The following is a 15304-nucleotide window of genomic DNA, read 5'->3' on the forward strand; positions in this document are numbered from 1 at the left end:
TTTGTGTCCTCCAAAATTCACAGATTGAAATCTAATCACTAGTGTGATTAGGAGGTGGGCCTTTGGGAGGTGATTAGGGTGATTTGTGCCTGATATGGTTTGGATCTGTGTCCCCACCAAATCTCATGTTGAATTGTAATCCCCAAATGTTGGAGGTGGGGCCTGGAGGGAGGTGATTAGTTCATGAGGGTGGATATCGCATGAATGGTTTAGCACCATCTCCCCTTGGGACTGTCCTCACAATTGTATTTTGAGTGAGTTCTTGTGAGATTTGGTTGTTTAAAAGTGTGTAGCACCTTCCCCCTCGTTCTCTCTCTTGCTCCTACTCTGGTCATAGGATGTTCCTGCTCCCCTTTGCCTTCCGCCATTATTCTAAGTTTTCTGAGGCCTCTCAGAAGCCAAGCAGATGCCAGCATCATGCTTTCTGTACAGCCTGCACAACTGTGAGCCAATTTAACCTCTTTCTTTATAAATTACGCAGTCTCGGATTATTTCTTTATAGCAGTGTGAGAATGGACTAATACAGTGCCCTGATAAAAGAGGCCCCAGAGAACTGCCTTGTCTCTTCTACCATGTGAGGACACAGCGAGAAGGCTCCATCTATGGACCAGAAAGTGGGTCCTCACCGGTACTGAATCTGCTGGCACTTTGACTGAGGACTTCCCAGCCTTCAGAACTGTGAGAAATAAATTGCTGCTTATAAGCCACCCAGTTTATGGTATTCTGTTATGGCCACCCAAAGAGACTAACATAAGAGTGCTATAAATACTTACAGCTATAATGTAAAATAAATAAAGTAAAAGTTCAAAATAATAATAAGTTAAAGAGATCGAGGCATAGTATATGGAGTGCTGAAGGAATAAAAACTAGAAGAAGAGAAATAATATGTATAATATATACTGAAATCATTGAGCATCACTTTTCTTTTATAATATATATAAAAATATTCAAGGTGACTGAAAAATATGACTGATTTGTAATCAATGCACAAACATTCAAGTCCTTACTATGTATAAGGTATTAGCAGATACAATCACATAATAAGGCCATTTCTTCAGAGTTTACACATCCTAAGAGAACTGGTAAACTGGTAAGATTTTTTTTTTTTTTTTTGAGACAGAGTCTCACCCTGTCACCCAGGCTGGAGTGCAGTGGCGCGATCTCAGCTCACTGCAAGCTCCGCCTCCCGGGTTCACGCCATTCTCCTGCCTCAGCCTCCGGAGTAGCTGGGACTACAGGCACCCACCACCGCGCCCAGCTAATTTTTTGTATTTTTAGTAGAGACGGGGTTTCACCGTGGTCTTGATCTCCTGATCTCCTGATCTGCCCGCCTCGGCCTCCCAAAGTGCTGGGATTACAGGCGTGAGCCACCGCGCCCAGCCTTGAGAACTGGTAAGCTTTAATAAATAAAGAACACAAAGTAACATGCAGGATATTAACATAGGTTTGAAAAGATATTAACTAATGGTAGAAGAGGTCCAAATTTAATTCTCGGTCCAGTAAATAATTAATTATGATTAGATTTCATGAATTTGATCATGATTTTAATTTAAGCAAGTCCTTTCTTTCCTAATTACAGATATATGTGGTCTGCTAATTGTGCCAAAAAAATTATTTTCATTTACCTGGAAATATGGCGACATAAAAGTGTTATCCACGACCAAAATAATGTCTCCATGCTTATGGACAATATGTGCACAGGCTTCAATGTCAATCATCTTCTGGGTGGGGTTTGTGGGGGTTTCGATCCAAACAAGCTAAAATAATTCAGCAAATAACAGTAGTTTGTAAAAATAAACTTTACAAACATACATCTCATATATTATAACAATCTGGGAAGCTACATTATATAATGGAAACACATGGATGATGATGTTGGGAGGTTCAAATGTGAATCCTAGCCTTACCTGTAAATTTCTGAAGCCATAGGTATGTAATGTATCCTATTGATCTGTATAATTGGGTTGGTAATATCTACCTTACAGAATTTTTTGTAAAGATCAAGTGAGATAACGTACACGTAAACAGAAAAGTACTAAAGTTAATTACTGTACTTTTCTTAAAAAAGAAAGTGTATTCCAAAGACACAGCTCAGTGTCTGGAAATTTTGTTCTCAAAGATGAATAACATAGATTGTGTAAGAATACATCCTAGAATTTTAATGAAAGAGAATTATCCCTATGATGCCAAAAATATATTTAACATGAACTTAATGCCAGAAACTCTAGAAACTATAGAATAAGTACCTAAGACTTGAAGAGCATGGTCTTTAGACTAAAGAAGAAAAGTGACACCCACAACAGAAAACCTGGTTACCGCCTACTTTAAAAGTAACAATGACCTTTATATCTCAAAACCTACCACAATTCAGACACATGGTAGACGCTTGATAGTTATCAAAAAGACCAAAGAAAAAAATTCCATTTGTTGAACGAAATGCCATTGCACTGAATTACTTTCTTTTTTTTTTTAAGTGGCAGGGTCTCACTTTGTTGCCCAGGCTAGAGTGCAGTGGCATGATCACAGCCAACTGCAGCTTTGACCTCTCAGGCCCAAGTGATCCTCCTACCTCAGCCTCCCCAGTAGTTGGAACTACAGGCATGTGCCACCATGCTCGGCCTTTTTTTTTTTTTGCAGAGAAAGGGTCTCGCTATATATCTTGAACTCCTGGTTCAAGTGATCCTCCTGCCTCAGCCTCCCAAAGTGCTGGTATTATAGGCATGAGCCACTGTGCCCAGCTGATTCTTTTTTTATTACCTGTTATTTAAGTGGGCAAGAGATCTGGTTTAATACTCTTCTGATTTTAGAGTTTTACTCTGGAAAAGATAAGATGGTTAAATAATACATATTCTACAAAAATCTTGAATTATTTAAAGAATCTATAAAAATTATTCCTGGTAAGAATTTATCAGTCCTACTGATAGTAAAAAAAATAAAAATTACCAAATAAATAAAAAGTAGGTTTTACATGGACTTAAACATTCTACTTCAAGTGAAAAACCTGATATTTTGGAGGGAAAATGTATTAATTCAAGTTGGTAGAGTCTCTATATAAAATTCTGTTGACAAGACTTACTATACTCATAATTTGCTTTCCTCCCTTAGAAAGATTCAGACCAGGGCCAGGCACGGTGGCTCACGCCTGTAATCACAGCACCTTGGGAGGCTGAGGCAGGCAGATCACAAGGTCGGGAGTTCAAGATCAGCCTGGCCAACATGGTGAAACCCCATCTCTACTAAAAATACAAAAATTAGCTGAGCATGGTGGTGGGCGCCTGTAATCCCAGCTACTCGGTAGGCTGAGGCAGGAGAATCGTTTGAACCCAAGAGACAGAGCTTGCAGTGAGCTGGGATCGCGCCATTGCACTCCAGCCTGGGTGACAGGGTGAGACTCCGTCTCAAAAAAAAAAAACAAAAAAGAAAGACTCGGACCAGCTATTTTAATGTGTCTTTTCTCCCAAGCAAGATAAAAAACAAGTTCTTCTGGAAACAAACCTTAATTACCAAAAGCTCAACCACGTTAATGTGCAAAGTAATTATTTGTACATGAAAAGATATTTATTTTTTAGCATTCATTGCAACATAATCTTGGGTACAATTCTAACCTTTTAATCATTAGCACAAAGTTGTAAACAGCTGACTTATAAAAGACACTGGTCCTTCTTTTATCCACACAGAATTTAAATGAAGTCCCAAGAAAGAATATCACATATGCCATTCACTCAGACACAGAACATCTTCTGGTGGCATACAAACTTCCCAGGATGGAAGCTAAAGATTGCTTGTGGCCCATTCTCTACATCTAACTAGTATCTGGGCAGCATCCCTTACAGCCCGGCAAAGCCACTGTGCTTAGAGTTTGGGGGTTTGGCAGGCTTCTTTTTCTATAATCCAATCTCTGTGATGACTTCTGTTACCAATACTATTTTGGCTATGCAGTTAAAAATTAGGTTCTCCCGCATAGAAATTCTTTTAACAATTACCATGTATCCAGGAATTATACTAAGCATTTCATATTCATTATCTCATTTGATTCTCACACTCCCCTTTCTAGAAAACCGGTATAATTATCTCCATTTTGCAAATGAAGAAATTGAGACTTTGGTTAAATAATTTGCCCAAGATAATACACTAACTAAGATACAAAATTAAAATTTGAATTCTACTCCAGAAATCATGTACTACCATTATGCTATAATACCCCGGAGATGACAATCTATCTTAATTTTGTTGATGTTTCCAATGGCATATAATAAAATTTGTTATTCACATTAAATTATATCCTCTAGTAAACAGAAATGAGGAAAAAACAAAACATCGAAGGAAAAACAGGCAAAACTGAAAACGAGCTGAGTTACCTTGGTTTCTGGTGTAATTGCTGCCTCTAGTAATTTGATTTTGGAACAATCAACAAAAGAACTCTTTAATCCAAATTCGGACGCCACTTGCCTGAAGTACCTGTTTGTACCTGAGACAGAAGGGAATCAGATAAATGAAAAGAACATTGCATTAAGAAACATTCATTCCTTCTACGTATAAACACTTACAAAATATATGGAACTCTCAGTCACCAAGAAAAATGCAACTAAAAGCAATTCTAGTTTGGTTAAATAGTTTGGCTATCTGATATAGTAAAGAATAATAAGGTTTGTTCTTTAAAGTCTCAAGAGTCAAATAAAACACACTTGAGATCCAAAAGTAGCATGAAGCAAATAATGTTTCTCAAAACATCCAATCGCCACTAAGTGACATGCTTCCTGAAACATCATATCTTTTCAAACAATTTCTACCTAGTTCTCAACTCTAAACTAAATGAATCAATGTCAATGAAAGGTTCGAAATAAATTTCAATATACTTTGTAATGGAAAAGAATTGGTTACTATTCTTTGTACTTTTTCGATCTTTTTGTTATGTAGTTCTGAAAGTTTTAATCGATAAAATGAGACAATATAAATCAAACTATCAGATTTTTACAGTGAAAGAAGGTAAATCATTTGACTTAAAATAATTTCTTTTATAAATACACCTAGATTTGATTTTTACACATAAAAACTTAAAGAAAAAATTGATATTGATAATAACAACAACAACAAAAGAATATTCTGTCATTAAAGAGAAACTAGACTTTTGATGGTATGTAGACGGACCCTAGGTAATGTAAAATTGAAAAATAATGTAAAAAGTTCTTTAAAATCAACAATTTTCAGGATTTTATACCTACGTTTGCCATGAGACTTTTATAATGCATTATAAAAGTATCTAAAGGTTTGAGATTTCTATAATTTCAACTCAACAAGCTAATATAAGAAACTAAGATAAAATACAAAACATTGTGCAAATTTTTGAGGGATAAAGTGATTACTAAGAATAAGGCCCTTCCTTTAAAGCAGGGGTCCCCAACGCACAGGCCACAGACAGGTACAGGTTTGTGGCCTGTTAGGAATCCAGCTACACAGCAGGAGGTGAGCAGTGGGTAAGCATTATAACTCCCTGAGCTCAGTCTCCTGTCAGATCAACGGCAGCATCAGATTCTCACAGGAGGAAACCTACAGTGAATTGCTTATGGGAAGGATCTAGGTTGTGCAGTCCTTAGGAGAATCTAACTTTCGAGGGATCTAGATTGCATGCTCCTTATGAGAGTCTAAATAGCGCCTGATGATCTGCGGTGGAACAGTTTCATCCTGAAACCATCCCCCTGTCCCTGGAAAAATTTTATCCTACAAAACCGGTCCCTGAGGCCGGGCACGGGTGACTCACACCTGTAATCCTAGCACTTTGGGAGGCTGAGGCAGGTGGATCACCTAAGGTTGGGAGTTCGAGACCAGCTTGACCAACAAGGAGAAACTCTGGCTGTACTAGAAACACAAAGTTAGCCAGGCGTGGTGGCGCATGCCTGTAATCCCAGCTACTCGGGGGGCTGAGACAGGAGAATCGCTTGAACCCGGGAAGCAGAGGTTGCAGAGAGCCGAGATCGTGCCACTGCACTCCAGCCTGGCAACAGAGCAAGACTCCACCCCCCAAAAAAAAAAAAAAAAAAAAAACCGGTCCCTGGTGCCAAAAAGGTTGGGAACTGCTGTTTTAAAGGACTTAGTGATTTAACTTTTTGTTCAGATAGGAAATAGATAAAATGATGATGTTCTAGAAATCACATTTTAATTATTTGGAAGCATCTGGAATATATGTATATGTATATTCACAAAATTCCTTGCTTTTGTTTTAAATACAAAAATCAGTGGGCTTAAAGGCAAGGGCAAGCCTGTCTTCTCCACATTCACCACTTTAAATAGCTAACATTTAATTTCTTTGGAATGGAAGTTCTTAAATTTTTTTTATTATTATTATACTTTAAGTTTTAGGGTACATGTGCACAACGTGCAGGTTTGTTACAAATGTATCCATGTGCCACGTTGGTGTGCTGCACCCATTAACTCGTCATTTAGCATTAGGTATATGCTCATCATCACTGGCCATCAGAGAAATGCAAATCAAAACCACAGTGAGATACCATCTCACACCAGTTAGAATGGCCATCATTAAAAAGTCAGGAAACAACAGGTGCTGGAGAGGATGTGGAGAAATAGGAACACTTTTACACTGTTGGTGGGACTGTAAACTAGTTCAACCATTGTGGAAGTCAGTGTGGCGATTCCTCAGGGATCTAGAACTAGAAATACCATTTAACCCAGCCATCCCATTACTGGATATATACCCAAAGGACTATAAATCATGCTGCTATAAAGACACATGCACACGTATGTTTACTGCGGCACTATTCACAATAGCGAAGACTTGGAACCAACCCAAATGTCCAACAATGATAGACTGGATTAAGAAAATGTAGCACATATACACCATGGAATACTATGCAGCCATAAAAAAGGATGAGTTCATGTCCTTTGTAGGGACAGGGATGAAACTGGAAACCATCATTCTCAGTAAACTATCACAAGGACAAAAAACCAAACACCACATGTTCTCACTCATAGTTGGGAATTGAACAATGAGAACAAACGGACACAGGAAGGGGAACATCACACACTAGGGACTGTTATGGGCTGGGGGGAGGGGGGAGGGATAGCATTAGGAGATATACCCAATGTTAAATGACGAGTTAATGGGAAGTTCTTAAATTTAGAGCCATAGATGGGCTTCAGGGGTTCAATCCATGAGAACCCTAAAATTAAAATGCTAATAATCACTGAGTGTAGTCTTAAGAACATTTTTTGGGAAAAGAGGCCCATATCTCTCAACAAATTTTTGAAAGTTTCCCTGGTGCCAAACAAAAAATAAAAAGCAAAAGGGGTTGTGTGGGGTTGAGCTCTTGAGAGTAACCTGAGTTGTATTTCACCTTTATTACAGGTAAAAATTAAGTTACAGGAGAACACTGTCTCTCTAAACCTTATCTTCTCTAGAGCAGAATATGTCTGCAAGTTGATCAAGTGCTACGTATTCATTCTAGCACCTTAAATACTATTCTTATTAAATAATCTCCGGCCAGGTGAGGCAGCTCAGGCCTGTAGTTCCAAAACTTTGGGAGGCTGGACAGGGAGGATCACTTGAGCTCAGGAGTTCCAGACCAGCCTGACCAACACGACAAAACCCCGTCTCTACAAAAAATACAAAAATTAGTCAGGTGTGGTGGCATACGCCTGGGGTCCCAGCTGTTCAGGAGCCTAGGGCACGAGAACCATTTGAACCCAGGAGGCGGAGACTGCAGTGAGCCGAGATCATACCACTCCACTCCAGCCTGGGTGACAGAGCGAGATCCTATCTCAAAATAAACAAATAAATAAATAAATAATCTCTCTTATAAGCAGTTCCAGAACATGGACCCTAAGTGTTTATGCTCCTCTTTTGCCAAGTCTGAGAGAGCACAGAGGTACCCGTCATACCTGTAAACTATAATAAATAATCAAAAATACTGGCAACATTGTTAATATTAATTCAGGGCTCACTTTATGATCTGTAAAATACAAGTTTACACAATATAAATGAGAGGGGTCACCTACCTCCATACACATCATCCATACAAATAATTTGGTCTCCTGCTTTTAAAAGATGGGTAATAGTTACAGTGGCTGCTAAACCTGAAGCAAAGGCCAAACCTAAAATAAAAATCAAGTTAGAGTAAGCTGAAAAGTCAGGCCTATAGGTTACAACACACCTCCAAGTATTTACCTGACTGACTTCAATGCAGATAGGAAGCCGTCACCGCTGAGTTGCTAGAGGCCCCTGATTAACGCCATTACAAAACCTCCTTTTCTATTTCAAGAATAAGATATCTTTAAAATAAAAAATATATAATGTGGACAGATACTTTTGTATTAAGTCAATTTTGCCTTGGTAATAATATTTCTCTGAAACACTTCAAGAAAATAATTCTTTACAAATATCTGAGATAAAAGGCCTATTGCCAGTTAAATTACAGTTTAAAAATAGCAAACTAAAGGAATTTCAGGGCGGGCGTGGTGGCTCATGCCTATAATCCCAGCACTTTGGGAGGCCAAGGAAGGTAGATCATTTGAAGTCAAGATTTCGTGACCAGCCTGGCCAACAGGGTGAAACTCTGTGTTTACTAAAAATACAAAAATTAGCCAGGCATGATGGCACATGCCTGTAATCCCAGCTACGAGGGAGACTGAGGCAGGAGAATCACTTGAACCCAGGAGGTGGAGGTTGCAGTGAGCTGAGACTGCACCACTGCACTCCAGCTTGGGTGACAGAGGGAGACTCCATATCAAAAAAAAAAAAAAAAGAAAGAAAGAAAAAAGAAATTTCAAACATAAAGAATAGAGCAAAGATATGATTCATACATTCATTATATGAATATGCAATTCAGTAAATATTTTAACAAAACTCGCAATCAGACCTGAGATTTGTCTGATAAGTGTAATCACAATGAATACACAAGACTGTCTTCATCAAAAAAAAAAGTTTAGGGAGTTAATCTCTAATCTCTGACAGCACATTATCAGGAGTTATTGACCACTGAAAATAACTTTAGTGCTATTCTTAGGCACAAATTATTAGGTGAATAAACCAGAGGATACGCAAGTTTAGGCCAAGTGCGGTGGCTCACATCTTTAATCCCAGCACTTTGGGAGTCCAACGCGGGAGATCACGAGGTCAGGAGATCGAGACCAGCCTGGCCAACATGGCGAAACCCCATCTCTACTAAAAATACAAAAAATTAGCTGGGCATGGTGGCAGGCAACTGTAATCCCAGCTACTTGAGAGGCTGAAGGAGAAGAATTGCTTGAATCCAGGAGGCAGAGGTTGCAGTGAGCCGAGATCCTGCCATTGCACTCCAGCCTGGGCCACAAGAGCAAGACTCTGTCTCAAAATAAAAAAAAATATTAGCTGGGTGTGGTTGTGCACACCTGCAATCCCAGCCACTCAGGAGACTGAGGCAGGAGAATCGCTTGAACCCTGGAGGAGGAGGTTGCACTGAGCAGAGATCGTGCCACTGCACTCCAGCCTGGGCAACAGAATGAGAGACCCTGTCTCAAAAAAAGATTTTATATTCTAATAGGTGGTGTTATTAAATTTAATTTCCATTTATTTCTTTATACTGACAGTTTCAGATGAAGATTGTTTTCACATGAATACTGCATGATAAATGTAGTATTAATAAATGTAGTATTCATGTGAATTTTTTCCTTTATTCATTTGTCCTCTATTCATATGTATTTTTACCTGATGATTACACGTATGCATATTATACCAACTGAGGGAACTTGGGCAAAGAATTCAAAGTCAGTAGAACAGGAATTTTGAACTAGCAAATCTGTTTCTTTTCAGTTCCACATTCTGTGCCTCTATGGTTTTATCTATACATTTAAAAATAGATTCTAGACTGTGAAATGGAAGTTACTTACAGTACTTAGCCCCATCCAGTGCTGCCACTGCTTTTTCAAGGCAATTCCTAGTGGGATTTCCAGAACGGCTATATTCAAAACCCTGAAAAAAACAAGTTCAAGTTCATCCTAAGAGATTTAAGTTTATTATCAGAGTCCTAACATAGACAACTATAGTTTCACCCTACCATAACGAGCTTCTATTCTTTAGTCATGATATATCTTGCTTTAATACAGAAGCAGAACAGTGCTGTGGCTATATCAAGATGCTCTGAAGTCAAACAAACTCTGTGTGAATTCTGTATCTGCCACTTATGAGCTGCATGACACTAGGTAAGTTACTTCACATTTCCAAGAGTCAATCTCAATATCTGTAAAATGGGAATAAAATACAGATATCTAGTTCATAAAATTGTTGTGAAGATAAAATGAGATAATGCACAAATTCACTACGTTTCCTGGCACATGCTAATCACTAAATAAATGGCAGTTTTTATTATTAGTATGTTTATTATATTAGACTCACCTTTTTTCATTAATCTGGAAACATTAGGAAAAGGGACTTGCATGAGCCAACAGAATAAACCTAATTCTAACCTGTATTTCATTTCCTAAGAAATAAGTGATTAAGTGATACGAGTTTCTTTTTTTTTTTTTAAGGATAGGACCTCACTCTATTGCCCAGGCTAGAGTACAGTAGGGCAATCACAGCTCACTGCAGCCTCAAACTCTTGGGCTTAAGCAATCCTCCCATCTCAGCCTCCTGAGTAGCTAAGACTACAGGTGCACGTCACCATGCCTAACTAATATTTTAATTTTATTTTTTGCAGAAGCAGTCTAGCTATGTTGCCCAGGCTGGAGTTGAACTCCTGACCTCAAGCAGTCTTCCCACATTGGTCTCCCACAGTGCTGAGATTACAGGAGTGAGCCACCTCATCAGGCTGATTCAAGTTCTATTTAGCATACAACAGGAAGTTATGATCATATCCTACCAATGCTCAACATTCATTCACATCTTGGCTCTACAGAAGTGGCTCAAAGCATAGGGAGCAATTCCTGGCAAAACAGCTCCACACAATACTTTTTAAAAATTTGCATTCCTGGCCGGGCGTGGTGGCTCACGCTTGTAATCCCAGCACTTTGGAGGCCGAGGCAGGCGGATCACGAGGTCAGGAGATCGAGACCACGGTGAAACCTATTAAAAATACAAAAAATTAGCCAGGCGTGGTGGCGGGCGCCTGTAGTCCCTGCTACTCAGGAGGCTGAGGCAGGAGAATCGCGCCACTGCACTCCAGCCTGGGCAACAGAGCGAGACTCCGTCTCAAAAAAAAAAAAAAAAAAAAAAATTTGCATTCCTGTAATCCCAGCTACTGGGGAGGCTGAGGCAGGAGACTTGCTTGAGCCCAGGAGGTGGAGGTTGCAGTGAGCCGAGATCGTGCCACTGCACTCCAGCCTGGCCGACAGCGAGACTCTGTCTCGGAAAAAAAAAAAAAATTGCATTATTCTCCTTTTACATATATGGCACCCTGCTAGCTATAGTCATCCAGTCATTCTCCTAATCCTTATGACTGGCTTTGAGGAAAGTGAAGCCAAATGTAATAGTACCTAGGGAGTGTCAAAACTGGATTGCGAACCAAGGATTTGAACATTAATTAGAAGTCCTATAATTTTCTCCCTCTGCTTCACATAACACATAACAAAACACAACCACTCTTTCACCTTTGTTTCTGATTCAGAAGCTCCCCGTATTAATAATAACTTTTAAAAGTTTTGTTGCTATGTGCCCTTGTTTATGACAAGCTGAGCAGACTTTTTTTTTTTTTTTGAAAGGGAGTCTGGCTCTGTTGCCAGGCTGGAGTGCAGTGGCGCAACCTCCACCTCCCGGGTTCAAGCGATTCTCCTGCCTCAGCCTCCAGAGTAGCTGGGACTACAGGCACGCCACCACACACAGCTAATTTTTGTACTTTTTTAGTAGAGATGGGGTTTCACCACGTTGGCGAGGTTGGTCTTGATCTCCTGACCTCATGACCCGCCCGCCTCAGCCTCCGAAAGTGCTGGGATTACAGGCGTGAGTCACCGGGCCCGGCCTGAGCAGACATATTTTATAGGGTTCCAGGACATCCTTACCACTCCCCACCATCACCTTCCTACCATGACCTGCCGCTGTACCCAGCAGATTAAAAAAAAAACAACTTTGGATTCATGTGGCTTCTGCCACAGAAAGGTACCTCACGTTTCTCATTCAGCTCTTCAAATTCCCTTTAGTGGTCTTAACTAATTTTTAAAAAGGGCCGGGCGCGGTGGCTCATGCCTGTAATCCCAGCACTTTCGGAGGTGGACCACCTGAGGTCAGGATTTCCAGACCAGCCTGGCCAACATGGTGAAACCCTGTCTCTACTAAAAATAAATAAATTAGCTGGGCATGGTAGCAGGTAGCTGTAATCTCAGCTACTCGGGAAGCTGAGGCAGGAGAATCGCTTGAACCCAGGAGGTGGAGGATGCAGTGAGCCAAGATTGCACCACTGCACTCCAGCCTGGGCAACAGAGGAAAAGTCTGTCTCAAAAAAAAAAAAAAAAAATTAAGCAGAGTTTTTGTAGATTTAACCATCCCTGCTGGCTTCCTGGAAACATTTAATTATTAATATCACACCTGAATGGTTAACTTTTGCACTAAGTTCCAAAGCTTGGGCAGCTACACATTCATTAAACCCTACACAAGAAACGAACTGCATGTTTGAAAGAGAGGCTGTGAGCCGGGCGCGGTGGCTCACACCTGTAATTACAGCACTTTGGGAGGCCGAGGCGGGTGGATCACGAGGTCAGGAGTTCAAGAGCAGCCTGGCCAACATGGTGAAACCCCGTCTGTACTAAAAAAAAATACAAAAATGAGTCGGGCGCAGTGGCAAGCGCCTATAATCCCAGCTACTTGGGAGGCTGAGGCCGGAGAATCGCTTGAACCCAGGAGGCGGAGGTTGCAGTGAGCTGAGATCGCACCACTGCACTCCAGCCTGGGCGACAGAGTAAGACTTTCCCTGAAAAATAAAAAAAAGAAAGAAAGAAAGAGATGCTGTGTGCATATTTTGATTCTAAAATACAGTAAAGAGTATTCTAAACCAGTTGTAGAAATGGCCTTAGAATTCTATCTCACAAAACGAAGGACTGTCTATAAGGATTTTCCTCAATTTATATAACACACTGAAGTGGTTTCCAAAGCATAATCAAGGCTTTGGACTTACAGACTTTAACTAATTCTTACAAATCTCAGCAACTTTTAAATTCTCCAAGATCCATCAAGTATGCCACCAAAAGAGGGAAAAAAGCTATGTGATTAACAAAGACGGCTCCTTCATAGGTTTTACAGATCATTCATGTGTGACTCTGTGTCAGTTCCTTTTCTATAAAAAGTACATAATACCTGTCCTGCCCTGTGACCTGGTTGTTGTGAGGATCAAATGGAAATAGTGTAAATGTGAACATCATGAAAAACAAATTACCATAGAGTAATTATTGTGTACCATACAGCCTTAAGTGCATCTCAACAACTTATGTGGTAGATACTATTATTATCCCCATTTGTACAGGATCAATCAGAGGCTTTGATAGGTTAACTAACTTGCCCAAGGTCCCCCAGCTCAGAAGAAGTGGTGTCAGAATGCAAACCTAGCCTTTGACTATAAGACCTGTGTTCTCTTTTTCTGTTGTTGTTTGAGTTGGAGTTTTGCTCTTGTCGCCCAGGCTGGAATACAATGGTGAGATCTTGGCTCACTGCAACCTCTGCCTCCTGGGTTCAAGCGATTCTCCTGTCTCAGATTCTCCTGTCTCAGCTTCCCGAGTAGCTGAGATTACAGCTACTGGCTAACTTATTTATTTTTAGTAGAGATGGGGTTTCACCATGTTGGCCAGGCTGGTCTCGAACTCCTGTCCTCAGGTGATCCACCCACCTCAGCCTCCCAAAGTGCTGGGATTACAGGCGTAAACCACTGCACCAGGTCATGACTTGTGTTCTTAATCACTAAGCCAACAGTGCTTAAATGATGCAATAGGCTAAATTGTTACCAGCATTATTAGAGATAGCATAGTGTAGCTGAGTGCCTAGGAATTGGTTCCTAAAGCAACCTCAAGTTTCTAAAGTTTGAATCCCAGCTCCAATACTTACTAGCCTAAGGCTAGTTACTTAACTCCGTAAATCTCAGCTGTTTTATTGGGAAAAAAATGAGAATTTGGTTCAGACTAGGATTGTTAGGATTAGATGAGACAATACATTTAATACACATGATATATACAAGCATGTATTTGGCACATAGTAGATACTCAATAACTATTAATACAGCTACTGGGAACAATCTTAATTCTAGTCAAGTTATCAGACCCTTAATATTTTCTAAGCTGACTCCGTACTATATCTTTAAAATTTATTCTGCTAAAAGTAACTCAAAAAAGTTATGACCTTCGATTTTTAATTGCAAATTTGTCAAAATCACGTGAATTTCAGGCCAAATCTATATGGCAAGATGGACAAACGGTTCCTTCCAGTCCTGCTTATCAAAAGAAATACGATCCCTGGACTATCCGATACAAAGCTGTACTGCAAGAATTACAGCGTAGAAACATCTTTCGGTTGCCTTCCTAATTTATAAGTCATATTATACATTACTTACATGCCTGTCAAATTCATAAGCCATCTCTCTTTTCCCGCCCAACTGTGGACAGCCCCAGACAGACCCAGCTCACCGAGTGCTGGCCAGGCGCCCCTTGCTTGAACGTGGTGGACAGTGAGATGGGGGGCACTAGAGCTCTGGAGGTCCATTGCTCTGGTTCCTGGCCCACGTGGATGGCCTGCGTGGCGAAATGTTGGAAGTGAGGCAGGTAACCTTGTGAGGAGGCCTCTTTTTCCTGCATGCTGAACCGCGAAAGAAGGAGAGAGGAAAAGAACACCGAAGATATAACCAGGAAGCCGGGTGTCCGCGGTTGGGAGAGACAGAAGGATGAGGTGAGAAGGAGCTGAAGCACGAGGGCAGAGCCGACCGCGAGCGCCCTGAAGTGGGACACCGCGATGGTGGGGTGGATTTTATTAGGCGGCCGGCCGGCCCCTCACGAGCACAGCGGGGCGGGACCAGCGCGGCCCATTGAGAATAGGCCCGACGCGTCTCCCGCTCCTCATTGGCTGACAGCAGAGGCGTTGCCGGAAACGTCACCGCGACCGCCCCGCCCAGTGCGCAAAGTGGAGTGAAGCCGGTGTCCCCGGGTCCAAGTGGTGTTAGTCCCCGCGGGCGAACTTCCTGAGCACCTGTCCTGAGGAGTCTGCCATGCTGGCTCCTGAGAGCCACCCGGGCGTCTGTGTGACCTCAGGCCGGAGGTTCGCCCGAGACCTGGCGGAAAGCTGGCTTAGTGCTGAAACCGGGGAACTGTAAACAGACCACATAAATAGCCCTCTCTTGTTGTGGGA

The 15304-nt window shown here is 41.0% G+C and overlaps 1 protein-coding gene across 2 annotated transcripts in view; it reads right to left on the bottom strand.

Moving 5' to 3' along the window:
* The window catches only part of CTH (cystathionine gamma-lyase), a 29004-nt gene extending 14027 nt beyond the window's left edge, over positions 1–14977 (bottom strand). Inside the window, exons 1-5 of one of the 2 annotated variants that reach the window (XM_032155597.2) lie at positions 14590–14973; positions 9880–9961; positions 8011–8106; positions 4359–4468; positions 1626–1757 (exon numbers count right to left, since the gene is read on the bottom strand). In XM_032155597.2, coding sequence (XP_032011488.1) covers positions 1626–1757; positions 4359–4468; positions 8011–8106; positions 9880–9961; positions 14590–14757 — 588 coding nt within the window. In that variant the 5' untranslated portion in view covers positions 14758–14973. Of the gene's footprint in view, positions 1–1625; positions 1758–4358; positions 4469–8010; positions 8107–9879; positions 9962–14589 lie in introns of both variants that reach the window. The other variant, XM_032155598.2, reaches the window with a different exon arrangement.
* Between the last annotated feature and the right edge of the window lie 327 nt (positions 14978–15304).

Source organism: Hylobates moloch, unplaced genomic scaffold (assembly GCF_009828535.3).
Source record: "Hylobates moloch isolate HMO894 unplaced genomic scaffold, HMol_V3 SCAFFOLD_5, whole genome shotgun sequence".
In the NCBI taxonomy this organism is placed as follows: domain Eukaryota; kingdom Metazoa; phylum Chordata; class Mammalia; order Primates; family Hylobatidae; genus Hylobates; species Hylobates moloch.